At 38.5% G+C, this 22,820-nt stretch overlaps 1 protein-coding gene and 1 long non-coding RNA gene across 3 annotated transcripts in view; both read right to left on the reverse strand.

Moving 5' to 3' along the window:
* Positions 1–3,789: 3,789 nt before the first annotated feature.
* clcn5b (chloride channel, voltage-sensitive 5b) overlaps positions 3,790–22,820 on the reverse strand; it is a 30,134-nt gene continuing 11,103 nt past the window's right edge. For both annotated transcript variants that reach the window (XM_082154334.1, XM_082154335.1), the window contains 9 exons: positions 20,954–21,141; positions 18,640–18,762; positions 17,839–18,045; positions 17,349–17,429; positions 13,933–14,487; positions 11,685–11,871; positions 10,971–11,369; positions 8,870–9,086; positions 3,790–6,870 (listed from right to left, as the gene is read on the reverse strand). In XM_082154334.1, coding sequence (XP_082010460.1) covers positions 6,780–6,870; positions 8,870–9,086; positions 10,971–11,369; positions 11,685–11,871; positions 13,933–14,487; positions 17,349–17,429; positions 17,839–18,045; positions 18,640–18,762; positions 20,954–21,141 — 2,048 coding nt within the window. In that variant the 3' untranslated portion in view covers positions 3,790–6,779. The remainder of the gene's footprint in view (positions 6,871–8,869; positions 9,087–10,970; positions 11,370–11,684; positions 11,872–13,932; positions 14,488–17,348; positions 17,430–17,838; positions 18,046–18,639; positions 18,763–20,953; positions 21,142–22,820) is intronic.
* Positions 19,136–20,947, reverse strand: LOC309487533. Its single transcript, XR_014201872.1, has 2 exons — positions 20,204–20,947; positions 19,136–20,165 (listed from the first exon to the last, which is right to left on the reverse strand). It is a non-coding gene; the product is annotated as an uncharacterized lncRNA (long non-coding RNA).

The raw sequence follows: 22,820 nt of genomic DNA on the forward strand, positions 1-22,820 counted from the left end.
TTCAAATCTTTTTTTATTTCTTTATACTCTTTTTAAAAAAAAATTAAAATCTGGGAAGATTTTAATCAGATTTAGATTTTAAGAAATTAATACTATTCTATTTATTCAAGCAGCACTGTTTTCAACATCGATGATAATAAGAAATGTTTCTTGAGAAACATTTGCTTTAATATGCTTTACATTTTAATGCCTCATAAAAAAAAATTATAAAAATATATTTATTTATTTTACTTATAGGTATAGCGGAGGATGTTTTACTTCCTGGTGGGTAGTCTAAACTATTGGTCCTCCTAATTGTCGATCATTCTGGTGAATCAATCAAACTTTTCAAAAAGTGGAGAGGGCGGGTCTTATCTAAAATTTGGAAAGATCCTCCGCTATACCTTTAAGAACAGGGCATAGGAAAGATCTGAAAAGTTGTTGGGTACATTACAAACCTTACCAGAACAAGAATATCTCAAGAATAAGTGGGTGCTAACTATATTAGGATCTCCACTAATTAATTATACATTAGTTTGATTGACCGTTGCAATTGGCAGAGGTTTCTGTCATTTTACATGACCAGTTTTTCTCATTCTGACTTTTTTTTCTCCCCCTCTTTTTTTTTTTTTTTTTGGAAGCTCTTAAAATATAATGCCAGATATATATAATGACTGCTGGTCCTCTGCTTATGAAGCATTTTTACCTTTGATGACATTCCTAAAGGAATGTTTTGTTAGACAAAAAACCTACACTTAAGTCTACAGTCTAAAGTCTTAAAGTATAGTCTACACTTAAAGCCAAGTTTAAGATCACTCCCCAGGTCTCTGTTCTCGTAAGTCTTCAAGACAACCAGCAATGAGTCACCGTCATTCTCACTTCTGCTTGGGATCCCAATGTCACACAATCTCACAAATAAAACACACTCAGAGGCCACACACACTTACACACCATTTGACTAACGCAGTGTTGACCACACACCAGTCTATTCAGTTTTAGATGTGGCCACACACACACACACACTGTCAGAAACACACACACTTAAGACAACCCGCCCTGAGCACCCAGACTGCCCTTGTTTCTGCCTGCACAAATATACCCTCACTTCATCACACATTCCCCTTGCCAGCGCTCCCTAGCAATCCGTCACTCATATGTGTCATCGTTAAAGCTTTTCTGACATTCATTAAGACCACCAGGCATTCCTATTCACAAACCTAAGTTTGTCCTCCCCAATTCCTAGAATCCACCAGAACACTCTGGAATGTCACAGGAATCGCATCCAGGCACTGTCCGAATCATTCAACATCTCAGCACACACACACAGGCCTCAATTGTCTCATTCATGTGTGCAGGGCCTGGAAGAGTAAACACAAATAAACAAATGGGACAGTTGGCACGAAGGGAGCAGCGGCGGGGCTGGAGATCAGCTGGATCATCTCTCTCCTGTGAGACCAAGAAGCTCCGCAATCATCCCTCAGGTCGATATTAGTCTCCTCTCCTGTCTGAGGCAGAGAAAGTAGGCCAGTTTGTGATCACTCAGACATTAACAAGCTAGATCTGTAGACATGAGAATGAACCTCATTGGTTTGCTGAAGCTCAAACGTGCTGCGTAACACAAGAATGAACGTCATTGGTTCTTGCTGAAGCTCAAACGTGCTGCGTAACACGAGAATGAACCTCATTGGTTCTCGCACATCAAGTGAACATGCTTGAGCTTCCGTTTACCACAACTGATGTTTGAGTTGATTAATTTTTATATGTGAATAAAATGCCTAAATTTTTTAAACACTTTAAATCATTTAAAGTGTTTGGGGCACATAAAGCATATAAAGTCTCTTCAGAAAATTTTGGACTAAACTGTTCAATTCATATTGGATTAGTTTTAGTGTCAAAGTGTCAGTTGCGTAACTGTCAATGGAGGGACAGAAAGCTCTCAGATTTCATCAAAAAGATCTTCATTTGTGTTCAAAGATGAACGGAGGTCTTACGGGTTTGGAACGACATGAGGGTGAGTAATTAATGACAGAATTTTTGGGTGAACTATCCCTTTAACAATTTAAATCACAAATTCCACCTATTTGCCCTTGCCAATCATGGCCTCCTAATAATCCCCATCCACTGAATTGGCTCCATCCCTCTCTCTCCTCTCCACCTATAGCTGGTGTGTGGTGAGCGCACCGGCGCCGTTGTTCTGTGGCTGCCGTCGCATCATCAAGCTGCTGCACACTGGTAGTGGTTGAGGAGAGATCCCCTGAAATGATTGTAAAGCGCTTTGGGTGTACAGTAGTACATATGAAAGCGCTGTATAAATGCCTCATTCATTCATTCATTCAAATCACTGGTCAGGAAATAAGCAAAAATTGCACAAATACTGTAGATAAAGTAACATACTTTTCCCAACTTGCAGACCGCTTTTTACAGGAGGAAGAGTCAATGTTGTTCCTCGGTCCTCACAATGTTGATGGCTTCAAACAGTTCATGAGTAGTTGAAAAATGTCTCCCAGTTAGTTTAAGTTTAAAGTGAGACCCAATATTCACAATAGGGTTCAAATCTGGACTCTGACCAAGCCAAAACATGAGCCTGATGGACTTGTTCTCAAGGCACTTATTTGTTGTCTTTGCAATTTGGGCAGGAAAATAACATTTGATCATTCCTCTTTATAGGAAGAAAGCCATTCTGCAATATTCTTCTGTACTCCAAAGCATTAAAGGACTTTTCACAGTGAAGTAGCTCACCAATACCAGCAGCAAAAAGACTCCCCACACATGACAGCTCTTCCTCCATGCTTCACTGTAGTAGAGATGCATTTATTGTTATATTTCTCAGCAGATTTTCGAAGACACCGCTCTGGAGCATCACCAAGCAATTAGTGTTTCATTGTGATTCATCACTCCACACACAGCTTCCCATTTTCTGCCAAAAACTTCATTCTGTCTTTGAGGTTTTTCTGAGACAGCAATGGCTTTTTAAATAGGGCATTTCCTTAAATTTCCTGACCAATAATTTGTGGTTAAGACAATTAAAAGCTTAATGTCTGTGCCATTTTGGACTCTGCCCTTTTTCTTTCTTTCTTTTTTTTTTTGCCCTGGAGTGTAATCAGTGTATTAGCATAGACTTTTGGTCTAACATTATATGAGATATAAAGCTGTAATTGTGCGATATAAAGTCACAGTTACCTTTTTATTTATTTTATTCAGATGTGGAAACATGCTTCCATACATTACTCGTCTCAAAGCATGGCATAAGTAATGTTCTTCTAACGTCAAGTCCATAAGTGATATTCGTCTCAGCAAACACTATCAATAAAGGAAAATGAACCTAAAATGAAGATTTATAAGGGTGTGTTTCATTCAAAGATCCATGTAAAATTATCCTCTAAATCATCTGAACACAAAAAGTTGCCCTAGACGGATCATTTCACATTGTTGCTACTTCAAGAAGCGTGTGTGCTTTTTCAAACGAAAAGACTCCTTGTAATAAAGCTACAAAATAATAGTTATTAAAATGTTGGCCTTCAAAAGATGTGAGAAAGTCAAAATTCAGAAGTGGAATCAAATAAGACTCGCCCCAAAATCCTGTGGTGTTTTAAGAGACCCTCAGCAATTTCCTTGAAATACCACATGAACCAGTGTGGGTCTGTTTCTACAGCCACCAGAGCAATTTGGGATTTTAGGTAATAAAAATGCTCATATTTCTGGAATTTTAATTCCAGAAGTCTTTATGTAAGATAAACCAAAAATAAATAAATAATAATAATAATTGAGGCCACAAGCGATTCTTTACATAGCTGAAGTATAAACACATGCTCTTTGACCTCCAGAATGAATGCAGTCTGCATGGAATGCATCATTCAGATTTATTCAACTGGACAAAAGTTCATTTAACAATATGATATAATCACAGTCACATACAAATACTGCAATATAATTTTTGTTGTGGAAAATAAATACATATTAACATATCATCAATAAAAAGACAAATACATCATCTCGGAGGAGTGCTTTGGAATAAATCATGCATTATTATTTTCTTTCCAAACAATTTGGTAATAACCGTATTGCCTTTTTGGCGAGAAAAATCACAGGTTTCTTCGGATCTACAATGTAAACATGCTCACTGACGCCTGTAAAAGCAGTTTACTCAGGTTTAGCATTTGTCCTCGGCCCTAAACTGGCTATTTGCGTAGAAAAAGGCGGACACATTCTCAAGTAGACGCAAGCTAAACAGCTGTTTACTTGCTGCTTGTTTGCCTTCCTGACTTAGTTAAAGCCCACGTTCTGTAGATAAGAACATAGGAGGTTCTGTTTTACATTAGAACATTTCATTTGGTCCCGGTTTTGGCCCGGCTCCATTTGCACCAATTGAGTGTTGGGTTACAGCGCAAAGAGGCTAAGCACCCACCCGGATTGCAGGAATGAGTGGAAGTCCTTCGTGCCAAGTCTCTCCAATAACCCCTCGTGTGACACAGAGGGGACCTTTGTGAAACGATCCTTGCATTGACCAGTGAACACTGTTTAATTAACCTTTTCTCCTCTCCCTCCTCCCATATTCCCATGTTTTCCAAGGGAGGCAAAAAAGAAAGGCATAATCTCTCCTTCCAACACCCCTACGGTCCCCCACACAAACACACACACACCTTTTCTTTCAGTAAGCAGAGCACAATAATTTCTTTTTCCCTCCCGCTCTATTATAACATTGCAGAATCGCCCGTTGTTTAAAGACTGGACCGGAAATTGTCTTTCTAAGAGTGGAAGGCGGTCGGGGCTGCGTGACGGTGCTTGAGGGAAGCGGTCGGGGGACATCCTGGCGACCGGGAGCCCAGACGAGCAGGAGCGAATGGGAACAATAGCCCTCCACGACCTCCACACCCCGAATCAAACTCCCGGGAATTACGGCTTGCAGGGAAAGAGAGCGTTTAGAACAGGCATGAAAAGAGTTGAATACCTTTAATAGGCCATAAAAATCCAAAATGCCAATGCAGGGGGGAAAAGAAAACATGTATTGAACTGGAGGGTGGAGTTTTTCAAATGCACCGAGACGAAAGTCTAGCGAGTTTGCCAAGGAAGAGGACTATAGTATGAGTTTAGCCCTTTCGTGACAGGGAGGATCTCGTTATGTCATGATCAGATCCTCACAGCCAAACAAGGGAGGTGCCGAGAGATGCTTTGCTGAGGTTGTCTGAGGACGACAGCGTGGTTACATGGGAAAGAAAGTGAGGATGACGGACGGAGGAGTGGATTCACATCTCCAAAGACTGTATGTAAGGGTCCAGGTGCTCAATATGAGCATAAAGATGTTGGGGGAATGTAGAGTCCCGAAGGTAATGACATGAGAGAATGCCGCAACACACCCAGTGAGCAAACCGGGCCAACGGTCAATCAGATGGTGCACAATATCCAGAAGGAACAATCTATGAGATTGTGAGTGCCTCCTGGTGGTGCAGAGTGGGAATTGCAGCTTGGTTCATTTGGAAGGCTGAGTGGAAATTGGTTGTTTGGCAGCCACTACAAACATTGTGGAAAACTTAAGCCAATGGTAAGGCTGAATAGCTTGTTGGGAGTAAGAAAGAGGGCAAGAGAGACTGAAACAGAAAGACGGAGGAAGAATCAGGGCACTTCAACCCAATTTGAAGTATTGAAAGCATAGTTGAATTCTCATCATTTACTCACCCTTGTGTTGTTCCAAATTTGTACCACTTACTCTCTTCTGTGGGTCACAAAAGATGATAATTTGAGTTTTTATTGCCATTGTCTCATTGTATGGACAAAAAATTCTCAAAATGTCATATGTTCCAGAAGAGAGTCATACAGGTATAGAATGTCAAGGTTGAGTAAATTATGACAGAATTTTTTTTTTTGGGGTGAACCATCCCTTTAGACACGGTTCTGTCATAAAAAAAACATTTGCTTTTCTCTAGTTGAAGTCGAACGTACATTTAAACTTTAAAAGAATGGCACATGATCTTCAAAACCTTTCGCAAAGTCTTCAGAGTAACTAATGGAGGAACGGCACTACTGTGGGCATTTTGTTAGTATGTATAAGTGAGAGAGAATAAGGGTGCCTTTTCAACATGATACACCAAATCTCACTGAATTTCTACAAAAGACAGCACATCTTCCCACAGGGATCATTCGACGCACGCAGGTTCAGACAAGACAACCTCAACGCACGTTTCCCAGATCATTTCAGGAATGTTCTCACCCTTCTGAAGTTCCTTTCGAGGTCAGACGTCACTCCAGGGAATGAAAACCCTGCTAAAAAATAGCTTAAACTACTGGTCTTGGCTGGTTAAGGTCTCAACTATTGGTCCGGTAAATGTAAAAACCCCTCAAAACCAGCAACTCAGACCAGCCTAAAACTAACAACCATCTTAAGCTAGTTTAAGCTGCTTTTTTAGTAGAGTAAAGCACCATAAATTAATTAAAAGCTCGAAAAGAAGTCGCCCTAAATTTGAAAAGACGTGTTGGCAGGAAAAGCATTTGGTCCACATACAGAAAGTCCTAATGGCAACCATTCAGATCAGGACTGAAATGAGGTTCACAGGTGTGAGAACAGCATTTGTCAAATTAATGTCTCTGTAGCCTCCGGACAGGCTAAAAGGACAGCTCCTGTCTGAACAGGTCCAGTTCTGGAGCAGCAAAAAGCTGCCTTAAGCCAATCTCACACCACTCTATAATAGCAGTACCTCAGTGACACACACAGTCCAGCCACCACCATTCTCATCAACATCATCACCATCCTCACAGGATGATTCAGTGTGCATGTGGGAGTGTGGAGGAGTGTGTCCTGAGAGTCTTCAGTTGAAGAGGATAGAATCCGGGTCTCTGTTGGCCATCTGCGCCATGTGTTTAAGAACATCTTTTTTAGTGATGATTCCCAGCATACGCCTAAAAGGGGCGACAGAAAAGAGAGTCAGAAAAAAGGATTCTTGTTTTTAATTAATACAAATCACTGATCTGTCAAGTCAGAAAATTATTGAACAGATGGTCCTAGTTAGCATATGCATGAGAGAGACTGTTTGCATAAAATTTCAAGGCCATGTGTACTAAGAGTAGACTTGAAACACATGCACACACTCTTTTTATATGATGTAATTTCCTTTTATTGTTCTAGATAGACTTGAAGGGTGGATCATAGCGACTGAGAAAGACCAACAGCCACGTTGATCTACTCAACATCGGGAGCTGATTAACATCCGCACACACACACACACTTTAAAAGGCAAAACAACTGCAACTAGAATCAGCTTCAGCTGTTTTGAACAAACATGGCTCTTATAAGAAAGGACCTTTGTGGAAACAAAAGAACAGACACTCAATATGGCCTTTTATAAGACAAAAACATCTGGATGAAAATGTCCCATCTCAGAAGTGCTGAGATCATTTTATTCAATCAGTGCTAAACTGGATATTTACAGTGTATTTCTTGGTTCAATTTAATTGTATAGCGCTATTCACAATGCATATTGTTTCAAAGCAGTTAGTGAGCGAAAGTGGTGAGGAAAAACTCCCCAAGATGTTTATGTAGTAGTGAATGCAAAAGAAATCTTGGGAGGAACAAAGTCTCAGCAGGGGAAGCCCTCTTGCTTGGGTTGGCGTATATTTAAACAAAGTATATTTTAATAAACAGTCTAAACTGCAACGTGGAGACAACAGATCTGTTCCCAAACCTAGTGAGCTAACTTTTGACACTGCAAAACACAGCAAGGCAGCATTCAAACTGAGGCAGAACCTAATAAATGACTGATGTGAAATGCTCAACACCTCACTCTATTGGAATCAATAGTGAGTCAACTCTCCCATATTTGTATGATATTAGCATGTTGCCAAGATTACCTATTTAAGCTAATCTAATCAATTTCCTATTATGACAAAGCTGCTCAAAAATGTTTTTACAGAAACCAGGAGTGGTAGTATATTAAAATAATAACAATAGAAGTAATAATAAAAATAATAGGCTGATAATTCCATAATATCAGATGTTTCAATAACAATGTTTTCAGAGTTTCCATTTTTTATTACCACTTAATTCAAATGACTTTTCTAGTCATTTGTGATAGTTTTTTACTCGCAGCAATTTCTCGGAAATTTCGACCCCAACGCTTGATATAACTATGAAAATGTACATTCATTCATTATACAAATTTCCATGATTATAAGATTTTAAAAAATGTACATGACTTTTCCAGGTCTATAAATCACAATTCTTTCATATATCCAGGTTTTCCAAAACCATGGGGGCCCTCTTAAATAAAAATGAGTTGTTGAGAGGAAAAAAATAAAAAAGCTTATTAAAGCTTGCTTTGTCTTATTTCAAATAATTTGAACTAATCTTGAGGCACCCTGGAAATGTGCTGAGGCCCTCTAGTGGGACACGGCCCCCTGGTTGAGAACCACTGACCTATATACTTTTCAGTATGTAATACAATTTAAGTGTTAACATTATCAACATTTCTCTCAACTCTTGTCCAGCATTTTGAAAGGATTTTACAGCTTACCTCTTCTTAAGGCATTCTAGGGTTGCCTTATCTGACTGTGATGCTCAGCGTTTGGCCAAATGTTAAATGTATCTTAGAATGTTGCATAGAGTTGCTCCCAGAGATGTTGCCTATAAATGTTAGGTAGCTCAAGCTCACTAGATTTTGGAACAGAGCTAATGTGCGACTTTAAGGGTGAGATTAACATATTTCAATGTGACTTGCATTTATATAGCTGTAAATGAGAAATCAACACTAAAATGCTGTTTATTTCAATTTGGAAATTGAAATTGAAATTAAATTCTTTCTCCTTCTCATGGGAGAAAACAAATATCTACTACACGCATATCTCATCAACTTCTTTTAACGGATCACACAGCTGTACATGTCACCCATTCCCACAGACTCACCCGTTCTGAGTGACGAGGCACTGCCGCAGGCCGAGTTTGCGGAAGATGTCCACCACGATTTCCATGGGTGTGTGCACAGTGACCGTGAAGGGGCTAAGATCCAAGATGCTGTGCAGCTTGACAGCAGGAGGAGTGTTGGGTGACACGGGCAGATCACATTCACCGAACAGGACGGCAGACACGCTGACCACACCTTCCTGATGCCGACGTGCATTTTCTGAGATGATTGAGTGAAAGTTATGCAGGAAAAAGACAATAAACAAGAAAATTAGCTATAAACGCAACACTAATCTATCAGTTACAACAACTGCACAATAGCAAAATGTCTGTTGGAGCCCACGGACCATCATACTGCACACAAGAACTGGCTGAAATCACTGCTTCCAATCTAATTGGCTTGCTGCTCTAAAATGTCTTGGAATAAGGGTACAAAGGTTTTTAATCAGTCAGACAAGAAACAAAGTTGCGCTTACAAGGCGCCAGGCTGACAATATCTTTGTGCTATCAACTCTTTGACAGAGATTCAAGAGTTTGGTTTGGGACACTTAGTAGCAAGAAAATTAGAAATCCTCAGGCACAACTTGATCTCCCAAAATTTCTGAAAAAAATACAAAAACTGCTTTCAGACTGTGGTTGGTTGCGTCAGTCGGCTGGTTTGCAAGACTCCTACAGTCAAACTGATGTCATATATTTGTTTAATCTACCGTTCAAATGTTTGGGGTCAATTTTGTTATATTTTTGAAAAGAAGTTTCTCTTTATGCTCAGCAAGGCTGCATTTATTTGATTAAAAGGTACAGTAAAAACAGCAATACTGTTAAATATCTTTACAATTTAAAATTACTGTTTTCAATTTAAATTTATTTAAAAGGAATAGTTCACCCAAAAATCTAAATTCTGTAATTAATTACTCACCCTCATGTCGTTCCAAACCCGTAAGTCTATTGTTCATCTTCAGAAAATAAATGAAGATCTTTTTGATGAAATCTGAGAGCTTTCTGTCCCTCCATTGACAGTTACGCAACTACCACTTTGACGCTTCAAAAAGAGATGAACCTCATTGGTTCTTGCAGAAGCTCAAACATGCAGCGTGACACGAGAATGAACCTCATTGGTTCTTTCAGAAGCTCAAACGTGCTGGGTAACACGAGAATGAACCTCATTGGTTCTTTCAGAAGCTCAAACGTGCTGCGTAACACGAGAATGAACCTCATTGGTTCTTTCAGAAGCTCAAACGTGCTGGGTAACACGAGAATGAACCTCATTGGTTCTTTCAGAAGCTCAAACATGCTGGGTAACACGAGAATGAACCTCATTGGTTCTTTCAGAAGCTCAAACATGCTGGGTAACACGAGAATGAACCTCATTGGTTCTTTCAGAAGCTCAAACGTGCTGCGTAACACGAGAATGAACCTCATTGGTTCTCGAACGTCAAGCGAACATGTTTGAGCTTCCGTTTACCACAACTGATATGAGAGTTGATGAATTTTTATATATGAATAAAAGCCTCAATTCAATCTGTTCATCATATAAAGCGATCGTGTCTATTCAGAAAATGTGGACTAAACCACTCAATTCACATGGATTAGTTTTACAATCTCTTAATGAACTGTTTGAAGCGTGGTAGTTGTGTAGCAGTCAATGGAGGGACAGAAAGATCTCACATTTCATCAAAAAAGATCTTCATTTGTGTTACGAAGATGAGCGAAAGTCTTACGGATTTGGAACGACATGAGGGTGAGTAATTAATGTCAGAATTTTCATTTTTGGGTGAACTATCCCTTTAAAACAATGTTCCTGTGATGTCAAAGCTGCATTTTCAGCATCATTAGTCCAGTCTTCAGTGTCACATGATCCTTCAGAAATCATTCTAATATGCTGATTTGGTGCTCAAGAAACATTTCTTATAATGATCAATGTTGAAAACAGTTTTTGTAACAATGTAAAAAATCTTTACTGTCACTTTTGACCAATTTCATGCATCCTTGTTGAATAAAAATATTACTGATCGCAAACTTTTGAACGGGACTATGTACAGTATATACATGTCTATATAAATAAATAGCGTAAATATGTGGAGCACCGATAAAAACAAATACTCACCTAAAGATATGACCAGATCCCTCCTCAACACAAAGCCCACCAATCTCTGAGACTGATGTGAGATCACCACAGGAAAGCCACTGTAGGTGGTGTCTATGATGAGTCTCTCCACCTCCTCTACAGTCATTCCGCTCTGCGTCAGCACAGACAGCGGTGGGCCGCTCCGCCGTGGTCGCATCACATCCGTGGCAAGAGTCTTGTGGCGGAATTCCTCTTTGGCTTCCAGGAAGGGGTAACCGTTGAGACGGATGTGGGCCTCGTAGATGCCCTCACGACCCAGAGCGTCTGCAACCCATTTGCTGGTCATGGCAGCAGCCATGAGAGGCACAATGTACTCTAAACCTCCAGTCAGCTCAAACATAATGACCACCAGAGAGACTGTCATACGGGTCACACCACCTAGAGTGGGAAATGAGAAGGGGAAAAAAAATCCTTTTTAATACAGATATAAACCACTAACCACAAATATGAACAACAGTAATATTGAAGATTGCCTTGGCAAGCACCAATAATTAGGGTGTATAAAGGAAATAGTTCATTAAAAGTCAATGACTAAGCAAGGTCAAGCCATGCTCCTGAAAGCCAACATGAAATGCTTCTGCATGGAAGACTGCACAAGGCAATTAGGTTGTTACTGCAAAGTGAAAAATAAATCATCTGGAAAATGAATCTTCAGTACATTTTTCACAGAGATGGAGCTAAATCACCCCTCACCCAGACAGGCTGCTGCGCCCACCATGGCGTACAGGCCCGGCGTGATGCAGTCCGCCCCAGGAGAGCACCAGGCTCTGAAAACATTCCAGTCATGGTGGTAGACGGCCAGCTGCTCCATGCCCACACCAAGAAGCCTGCCTGCTATAGCCCCCACCGCCATACTGGGGATGAACAGACCGGATGGCACCTAGAGAGGAACAAAGAGCAAGACAAAAGAAATAGATAAAGATGGCAGAACGTACATGTTAGGCAAGCAGTGATTTGACAACTTCTTAAGAAGGTTTGAAGGTTTTATTGTGACTAGGGTTGAATCGATACCAAAGTTTTGGCTTTGTTATGACACCAGTACTTCAGAATCGATACCCTAGGTAACAAATCGCCTCAGGTGATTAATTTATATAGGCAATGTAACCAAGGAAAACTAAATAATGTGAAATTGTTGAGTCAAAATTTATTTGGATGACATTTGAAATGAAAAAATATTTAAAAAATTCTCATTAAAATGCTGACATTTCTGACATAATAATAACTATTATTCTGTGAAAAAAAATGCCTGCCAAACTAACTTGTAGTCATGTGACAAGAAAAACTAAAATTGTATGTACATTTCTGATTTGAAGTGTGATTCTGAAATGTTTGGCTATTATTATATTGTATAGACAATTTGGCCCTTTTTGGCCCGATTTTTATTTTGAGGAATAAAACTGCAATTAACTCATGGAGGACATTTTATTTATTATAGCCTTTATATATATATATAAATTTTGCCCGTGTTAATGCCAACTGCATACATTTTGGCACAAGTGTGCATTCATATTGGAATTTTACTATTTCTCATTTACTTTAATAAATCTATTTTACACTAGGTAGGTACACAAAATAGTTAGACTTAGGACCTTAAGGACAAAAATGTCCTGTTTGAAACTGCAATTTTTAATCCCAGGAACATTTAACAAAAATTATACAGTCTTTGTCTGTATTCCTGTTATCTGGTTCAGCGTATTTTAGAGCCAATTGGATAAATTATGCAGCTATAATTGTGTGGGTGTGATGGTATGATTGTCAGAGTGTGCGATGGATGTACTAAAAAATTGTGTGTGTGTATTTGGGATCTAATGGAAAAAGTTTGGTACTGCACCCAAACAACATCATCTTAATGAAAGCTCTTTTTTTCTTCTTTTACAACTTTGATATTCTAGCAGTTTTTGAATTCAACATGTTTATTAAATACAGTGCTATGCATAAGTTTAGACACCCATGCTAAAGTTGACTAAAAAGAGGAATAAAAAAATCATCTTTTGGAAATTGAACTTAATGCCTTAATTAAAAAAATGTGGACAAAATCCAACCTTTAAGGACACCAATTTTCTTTGTGAATGAATAATGTATCGTAAATAAATAAATGTTCTTCCTTAAAATACAGGGTGCATAAGTCTGGACACCCCTATGTTAAATTCCCATAGAGGCAGGCAGATTTAAATTTTTAAAGGCCAGTTACTTCATGGATCCAGGATACTATGCATCCTGATAAAGTTCCCTTGGCCTTTGGAATTAAAATAGCCCCACATCATCACATAGCCGTCACCATACCTAGAGATTGGCATGGAGTACTTTCCATAAGATCATCTCTCAATGCAAATCAAACCAGCTATTAGGCTAACTGAAATAAAACCATGCCAATCTCTAGGTATGGTGAAGGCTATGTGATGATGTGGGGCTATTTTAATTCCAAAGGCCAAGGGAAGATGATTTTTTATTCCTCTTTTTAGTCAACTTTAGCATGGGTGTCTAAACTTATGCATAGCACTGTAAAAAACATATATACACACACACACACATATATATACACCTATATATATATATATATATATATATATATATATATATATATATATATGTGTGTGTACGTGTGTGTATATTATATATATATATATATATATATATATATATATATATGTGTGTGTGTGTGTGTGTACGTGTGTGTATATTTTATATATATATATATATATATATATATATATATATATATATATATATATATATATATACACACACACACATATACACAAGTCTTTGATCCAAAGCTTCAAGTTTTTGGACACTAAGATTTTCTTCCTCTAAGGACCTCAGAGTAACTTTTTAAACTGAGGCACGAGGGTTAACCAAAAAACCCCGTCTTAGTTTACTCTCAGAACTGAACTGAGACTAAGAGTTTGTTTAGCAGTCAAAACACATCTAGGTCTGTTACCTTCATGCCAAATGTAGCCACAGTGATGAACATCTTAAAGACCAGTGCAAGAGCAAGCAGCAACATAGCCGTATAGAGCTTTGGCCCCGCCGGGCGATTCGCCAGACCGTTAGTGACAGTAACATTAGCACTTCCTGTTCTGCTTCCACTGTAGTCGCAGATTCTCGACGAGTCCAGCAGACTACAGTCATTGAACAGCTCGGAGATCAGTTGGCTGCCACTCATCCGACTGTACTCATTCGGGAACGCTAGCAAAGCTGTGATCAGGGTGACCAACAGAACCTCAAGGACAGGGTAGTGCCCAAGGCAGGTGTTCTTTCGGAGACGGCACCAGGCGATGTTAGCACGAATGAAGAAAGCCCCCCAAAGGCCACCAAAGATGCCCAGAAATATGAAAGGTATGAGTTCTAGAAAATGCCAGGGAGTGTGGAACTCCACATAGAAAAGGACCAGACGGCTGTTGCCGAAGGGGTTAATGGAGCGAAGGGTGAACGCAGCAACCAGAGCAGCGAAGAACGAACGCCACAGAGTCTTCAGAGGGAAGTAATAGCTGACCTGAAAAAGACAATGTGAGAGACATTTGTCACTGTCAGGTGTTATAACAACATTCAGCAGATGTTTTCAACATAGATAATAATACATTCTATGTTTGTATTTTATTTTCTTGAAGTCTACCAGGGATGGGTTCTTGATTTGGATAGTTGCTTTTTGATTTGTATTTTTGTGTTTCTTGACTTTAAAAAAGAAAACTCAATAAACAGTTGTTAACCAAAAAAACAGAGATAATAATAGACCAGTTGGGAGCAGACACCACAGTTATGTCATTTGTAGCTGAGCGCACATTGTGGTGGCAGAAAACAGTGGTAACAAGTGGAGGAAAACGTACAAAATCCAAGGAATAAGAGAAAAACTTTGTCTTGTGCCTCTGGATGTCAGAATCGGAATGCAATTAAAGATGGCTTTCTTTACTTTCTTTTTTTATACTGTCGTCGAAGACGCCCTTTGAAGCCGGACGCAGACATTTATGGTTGCAAGCCATTAAAGCAGGGCTCAGTAGTTTCGGGATTTCTTTGCTGTATTCTCGCTTTTTGCTCGCAGGTTTCTCTCTAGAGCTCCCCCACAGCTTCGGAATAGATATTTGACAACACTGTTGTAAAAACTCGTTGGCGATTCTCAGACACCAGAGGCTATAGATCAACGACATCAAAACAGATGGGACATCCTTTAAAACGTCTTCTTCATTCGGGTTCGAACAGCGTGAGGGAGCGCAATAATGACAGCATTTTAGCAGATTTCTTTTGGCCGTAAAGCAATTGTTTACATCCCGAGACCTGATATCACGCGATACTTCCTGACGCGGCGGCCGGCGGCTCGCCGGCTCAAAGTTGCAAGTGCGGATTTTCCGCTCACGGGCACCAGGGGGGTGCGAAACGACCACCATTCAACCCGAAATAAGTAATATAACCATTCCAATGACTCCGAAGCTGTTCAGTTAAGGTAAAAAAGTTACTTAGTTCACCTTTAAACGGACAGACTCGACTGATGAAACTACTATTAAAGCATTAATTTGATGTAAATAATAGGTCTACATAATATTCACATATGTAGTTGATTGGGGACATTAGCCAGTTACAGCATAAAATTATTTTCAAACCAATAACATTTAAACCTATAACATTTTTATCTCACAATTCTGACTTTTTTCTTGCAAGTTTAAATCCCAATTCGGAGGGGGAAAAAGTATTTTTATTCTCAGAACTGAGAAATAAACACAGATTTGTGACAAAAAACAACATCATCATCAACATCATCGCTGTTTTTAAACACCCAAATGGTCTATAAAAATGTTTCTTGAGCGTCAAATCATCATATTAGAATAATTTCTGAAAGATCATGTGATGCTGAAGACTGGAACAATGGCTGCTAAAAATTCAGCTCTGCCATTTGAGGAATTATATTTCAAAATGTATTGACAGAAAACATTTATTTTAAATTGTAATAATATTTCACAACATTGCTGTTTTTGCTGCATTTTGAACAAATAAATGCAGCCTAAGTGAACATAAGAGACTTCTTTCAAAAACATTTAAAAATCTTGTGTACATGTGAATCTGCTCTTTTTAGGATGTTTATCAGATATTTGTGTCAATAGCGTGACTTTGTTTTTTTCTCTTTCTTTCAAGAATGCATTAAAAATGTAATACATCCGGAGAGTCAAATGACAAGAATACATTTAAGTAGTGATGCTCCGATTGATCGGCCGCCGATCATGATCGGCCGATATTGGCAAAAAATTGCTTGATCGGCAACCCCCAAAAGCGCCGATCAAAAAAGACGATCACGTGACGTAAATAACTCGCGCAACTTTTCCGCATGCGCGGCAACACAACAGCAGAGCAGAGCTTGCTTAACAGTGGCAAAATGAGTTCTCCTATGACGGCAATTCAATGGCAATTATAAACGAGCGCACAACTGATGCTGGCGCGCGCGGTAAATGACATTCGCGAGAGGATAACAGATCTACGCGCGAGGGAAACGGGAACTCGCGAGCTCATTCAAACCCTGCGCGGGCGCATGACATCTCTGCCCTCGCGCGCGCGCATGATCATTCCCCACACTCTCGCGCTTGATCTCCTCTCGCCTGCTGATTTTGCTCGCTCGAACACTTTTATTTTTGGCAGTCGAGGGGCGGGACTTACTGTTTTAATAACCTCAAATGTCATTGTCATTATTTTCTTTTTTGGATCTGATGTAGTTAGTTCCTCAACTACATCCATTGTAGTCTGCCTGACCCCTCTTTGTTTTGAAAAATTATACTGTGCCTTACTTGGAAAAGGTGGCCTACAGTAGCCTTATGTTATCTTGTTTTCTACAATTAAATAAATATTGGTGGTTCTTCAAGATTTTCTTGACTCTAGCATATTTCCATTCTGTGATCGGCAGTGATCGGCAATCGGCAGATCATGATTTTGGTGATCGGTAATCGGTGATCGGCCCCAAAAATGCTGATCGGAGCATCACTACATTTAAGATATGTCTATGTTTTAAATTACCTGAAATTTAAACGTTTTCTTCTCACAAAAATGGATTTTAACCACATAAATAACAGTGAAACGGTTTTATTTTATAGTTTTATTAATTTCTGAAAAAAAATGTTGGCAAATAAAATGATACCGCAATGATATATATACGGAAACTAAATCACAGAGAAATCCCCTTTAAACACTCATTATCATTATCATAAAATGACCCCCTCAAAATAATCACTGATCAGCCTGTCTGGGGTTTATTTTGAGTTTATTTGGCTGACTATATAATAACCCTTCCAAAAGGGAAAAAACGCATCAGAAACAGTACTATAAAAATAAATGAATCTCTTTGTTTATAGCAGGACTGCAGAAATATAAAGCGCTCACCTCCTCAAGACTGAAAAGCACCCCTCCAATAGGAGCACCGAACGCTACGGACACTCCCACTGCAGATGCTGCAGACAACACCTGATACACACACACACACACACACACACAATGAATATTTACTTCATTTACAATCCATTTCATTTCTATTCCCTAACTAAAATGCACAATAAAGAGCATATTCAACCTCCTAAATATATGAACAATGAATTATACAATTCAATTATATAATCCTGATCACGTGATTCAGGAGGACAGCCTAGAAAAAGCCTCGTCTGTTCACGATTTCTATTACCTATTTGGCACTGGCAACTTCCAGCACATCAGTTAAAAGAAACCAAGCCAAGAGGTTTATATCAATGTATTACATTACAAGTTTTGGTCCAAGACACAAAATACTTTTCTGTCAGTCTATCCCACACTCCCCTCTCCCTTATCACTTCATCACTCCATTCCTCCTCTCCTCATCTCCCTCCCCAGTTCCTCTCACCTCTCGTCTCTTGGCCTCATTTCGACGGTATTTGGTGAAGAAATGGCATAGGATGTTTGCGCAGCAGCAGGCTACGTGAACCAGCGGACCCTCCTTCCCCAGACTGAGGCCGGAAGAGACGGCCAGCACCAGCGTGATGGTCTTTATGATCAAAGTCCACTTTCCCAGGTACCCACGGATTATGAAGCCACTCAGGATGGTTTTAATCTGCAAGAATTAGGGATAGGTTATAAAGGATTCAAAATTATTCCCCAAAACTGGCCATTTTCCAGACCAAGAGTTGAGGAGCAAGTATAATTCACTTAAGCAGTTTTTCTTGGCATATGAACATGTCTTAATGGGTCGTTTTAAAAACAGCCAATAAAACGGTCCTTAAATCTCCTCTGACAACTCCTCCACATGAATTTAAATCAGTGTTACAACTGCAATCATCTAACATGGGGTTTTGTCAGACAGACAGTGTGACTTATGTCAGAAAGCCCTGCATTGTTCTCTCTGCCAAGGTTAGAGTGCAGAAGCAATTGTGGTTGAACATCTGAAAACATTCTGAACATCTGAAAATAGTGCAGAAAACTGTAGAAAAATTGTTTGTCTCTGTTCACGCTCTGTGTTTTTTTTTGTCTAATTTAAAGTAAAGCTGAAGTGTGTACATTGCTGCACCACTAGAATTACAAAAGTAACAAAATCTTTACGAAATTGTGATTGTACGGCTGAAGGAAAATTGTATAATAGGTGGAAAGAGCTTGAATTTGTCAAAAGATACATGGCTCATCATATGTGAGCATCTGAGGAGCTTCTCACCTCTGGTATTCCTGAACCGCAAGCGTAAGGGGCGAAGGCTCTCACCAGAGTCACTGCCAGGAAGGCGAAGAGAAGAGCCCAGCACACATACATGAAATAACTCACCACATACGCACTGGCACCCTGCAGGACACACACAGGACACAGCTGTTATAAAGGGGGCTTATACACTGTCACCCCCTACAGGACAGTTAGAGGTCACACTTGTTCTTACATGCTATTTACTCACATCCTGAAGTTGATAATCATCAAATGAATAATGAGGGATTTAGGAGAATATGACCTCCTAATTGAGGCTTGAAACTCCCTCCCTAATAATATGTATATCTTTATTCTAGATTTACATAAAATGTTGGTTTAAAGGTTAAATAGACTGTATACTGAAAAATTGGAAATTCCTTAAAAAAAAAAAAAAACCTACTGCAATTCAGTATTTGTGAATAAATAAATTAAAAAATTTATTAAAAATTTAACAAATGCATCTGAGATGAAAATATTTTACTGTAATTTATTCAAATTTCTACATTGTAGCTTTGTCTTCATACCACAAGGGGGTGATATACATTACCGTTCAGAAATCTGGGGTCAATAAGAATTTTATTTTTTAAAGATACTAATACTTTTATTCAGCAAGGATGTATTAAAGTGACAGTAAAGATATTTATAAAATAAAAATAAAAATCTATTTAAAATAAATGCTGCAAAAACAAATCCTTAAAAAATATTAAGCCGCACAACTGTTTTCAACATCATTGATAAGAAAAAAAAAATTAACTTGAGCAGCAAATCAGCATATTGGAATGATTTCTGAAGGATCATGTGACACTGAAGACTGGACTAATGATGCTGAAAATTCAACTTTGCCATCACAGGAAAAAATACATTTTAAAATATATTAAATAGAACATTTCACAATATTAATACATTTAGCCTTGGTCAGAACAAGAGACTTTACAAAAACACTAAAAGTATTCAAACTCTCACCAACCCCAGCCCCATAGACGACTAGTTAAGCAAGAGAAGACCTCTAATCCACAGAAGTGCGGCACCAGGAACTCATTTCATTTAGGCTTTGCAGAACACTGTCATACATTTGGAAATCTTTGAGCTAAACAGGCCTGTGAAGCTTGGATTCTGCTAAACTGAGAAGACTTATTATAATCAGACAAAAAAAAAGTACACATCTGTTTTTCTTCTGTCAACTAGATGTAAATAAAAATGTGATATTCTACTAAAACAATAACATTTGTGATTTTTCGTGTCAGTGAAAACCCGAATGATACATTTGATTTAAAGCAGTAAACCACAAAATGATGATGAAATGATTACAAGGGCTTGAAATTAACTTTTTTTTACTTGTCAGCACGGGTTCTCCCAAATTCAAAAAGTTAGGAGGACCAGCAAAAATAGATATTTGTATTTGAAAAACAGGTCAAAAATACTGAGGAAGATATTAATTTTTCACAAGGCATGCAACATTTAATACAGTGCCAATGAATTTAAAACTTTCTGCTCTGATTTAAGACCTTGTAAGGCCTCATTTTGTGTAAGGGCGAATTTAGACTTTTTAAGACCTGCAGAAACCCTGATATTATTAACAGATTTCTTTTATTTAAAAGCAGCACCATGAGCTGCAACATGGGTGTAAATTTAGTGAAGGTGAGCTCTTCTTTAGAGATGGTGTAGACGGTGTTAAATTTCCTGTTCAGCTCTGCCAACTGAGTGGAACGGCCGGCAGTATCCTGGCGATTAAAAGCTTCAACAATTGAACCCGATCCGGAATTCTTAGCCACACACTTGTCCCGGCATTTCTTGTGCTTGGCACTCTCCTGGTGTTTAATCAAGCTCTCACGCTTATCTTTAACTTTATGTGGCTTACAAAAGAAAGCTCTGTGTTCTTTTCATCTTATCTCTTCACCTCATTTTGTGCACTAGTTAGCTACCTGTCACGTGACAACAGAGCGCAGTGAAAGGGGTGATTGATGGCTAATATTAACCAATCTAAAATCTGCATTTAAGTTAAGAATTGGTTGTGTAACGTTGGATAGAACGGTGGACCGGTCACTCTATCAGCTGGCACATACTCTGTGCAGTAATTAGTGAACGTTTTGTAGAGAAATGAAAACAGGTCGCACCACAACAATTATTTGCACTCGCACAAATGCTCTAAATATATTTTGAGGTTAAATTTCGGGAGCATATGCAACCAAAATGGTTGCAATTTCGAGCATTGGATTACATATGTAATATGGTGCACTGATAACATGGATCTCTGTCACGCAACACTTCCGTGCGGGTTGAATATGGAACCCACCTCATTGACTCCAACCATGAGCTCTGCCCAGCTTTTCCACTGAGGACACCTGTCTCTTTCCTTGAAAGTGGTTTCATTGGATGTCCAGCAACAGTCCTCATGATTAAACCAGAACCCGTTTAGGCACACACCCTCTTTAAGGTCTGTCATCCAATGGGCGGCAATGTCTATACCTCCAGCCAAGGCCCCTGGTGAGGGAAGAGATGGGACACAAAAGACATTCAAGTCACACATCATGCGAATGCATTTTCACACAATAAAGAATTATCGCTACTATTTACATTTTCTAAAGAGAATACAAGTGGTTTTTGCCCATGAAAACTAGCTATCATGAAGCTAGGGTATTGTGGGAGGTTGCCACAGTATTGCTTTAGGGTTGCAAAGGGTGTTTTAAGCATTTTTAGCTAGGTGTTTGCTTACAGGCCCAAGGCAAACAACCCCATCCCCAAGTCCCTATGACATTCTGGTCCTTAGATAGGACTCTGGTACTTTCTTCAATGCAGTTTTATGGGATATGTCAATTTGTTTTGTTGCCTTTTTGTTAATAAAATCATAGGTATGAAAGCGAAACAAAAGGTAATAGCACACCTCTTATCAACTTTTGATAAGTATAATCCTTAGGGCTATGGAATTTTAAAATCAAGCTTTGGTAAACAATAATTACTGAAGTCATAATTGTGACATACCAAGTCATAAACTAGAAATGTGTCATAATGTTTATTTTATCTCATAATTTTACTTTTTTGTTATAGTTATGATTTTCGACAAAAGATAGTTTTCTTATGATGGTGAAATGGGTTTCTATACTATAAAAGCCCACTTCCGACCCATAAGAGAAAAAAATTATAATTATGCAAGTCATAAAAGGTCAAAATTATTAGATACCAAGTCAACAAAATTGTGTCATAATGATGACTTTATCTTATTATTTTGACTTATCTCATAATGACACATTTTTATTATGTATATTTTCTAATATGCCAGAAATGGGCTTCTATACCTTTATAATTCAACACAGTACAGTACTGAAAGTATGCAGGTCTACTTTGAAAGTATGCAGGTAAAAATCTTCATTGTACTTTGTGCATTCAAGCTCAGGAAACAAATAGAAAGATATTAAACAATCAAGACAGCAACAAAGGCCAAAAAAACAAACAAAAAAAAACATTATCTGTAGCGGCTCCTGACCGTAAATTTAGGTAGGACCGATTCTGGATCTTAGTGCTAGTTTATGATAAACAATTTGTAAGCTTTATATTGTAATTGCTGAACACAGGTCGAACACTTTTGGCAGTGGTTGCTTTATTCAGCCTGAGGGTGGCGCTCTAATGTTGATTGACAGACTTTAAGTACAGACACATAGAATGCTATCTAAGAATTGCATCTAAGAAGGAATAGTTCACCCAAAAATGAAAATCAGTCCATGATTTAATCACCCTCAAGTCATCCTAGGTGTATCTGAGTCTTCTTACAGACAAATACAATCGGAGTTTTAGTAAAAAATGTCCTGGCTCTTCCAAGCTTTAAATCATGGGCTAATTTTCATTTGTGAACTATCCCTTTAATGTAGCATTTATTGTATTTATTAATATTGTTTTCAAATATTACAAGTTGTGGATAAATCCCAGTGAAGAAAAGAAAGTCATGTCTATTCTCAAACATGAAACAAGCAACAGAACTAAAAAAAGGCTATTCACGTGAACATGTTTTATTCTTTTATCAATTTGATACACTACTCCATTTAAATATAGGGTGACCAGATATTTCATGATATTAGAAATTTTATTTCATGAGACTATATAAGACAGTATATATGAGACAGTATATAAAATATAGTTAGGCCTAGTTTATTTTTGTTACATAAAAA

This window comes from Leuciscus leuciscus (genome assembly GCF_965113295.1).
Source record: "Leuciscus leuciscus genome assembly, chromosome: 2".
In the NCBI taxonomy this organism is placed as follows: domain Eukaryota; kingdom Metazoa; phylum Chordata; class Actinopteri; order Cypriniformes; family Leuciscidae; genus Leuciscus; species Leuciscus leuciscus.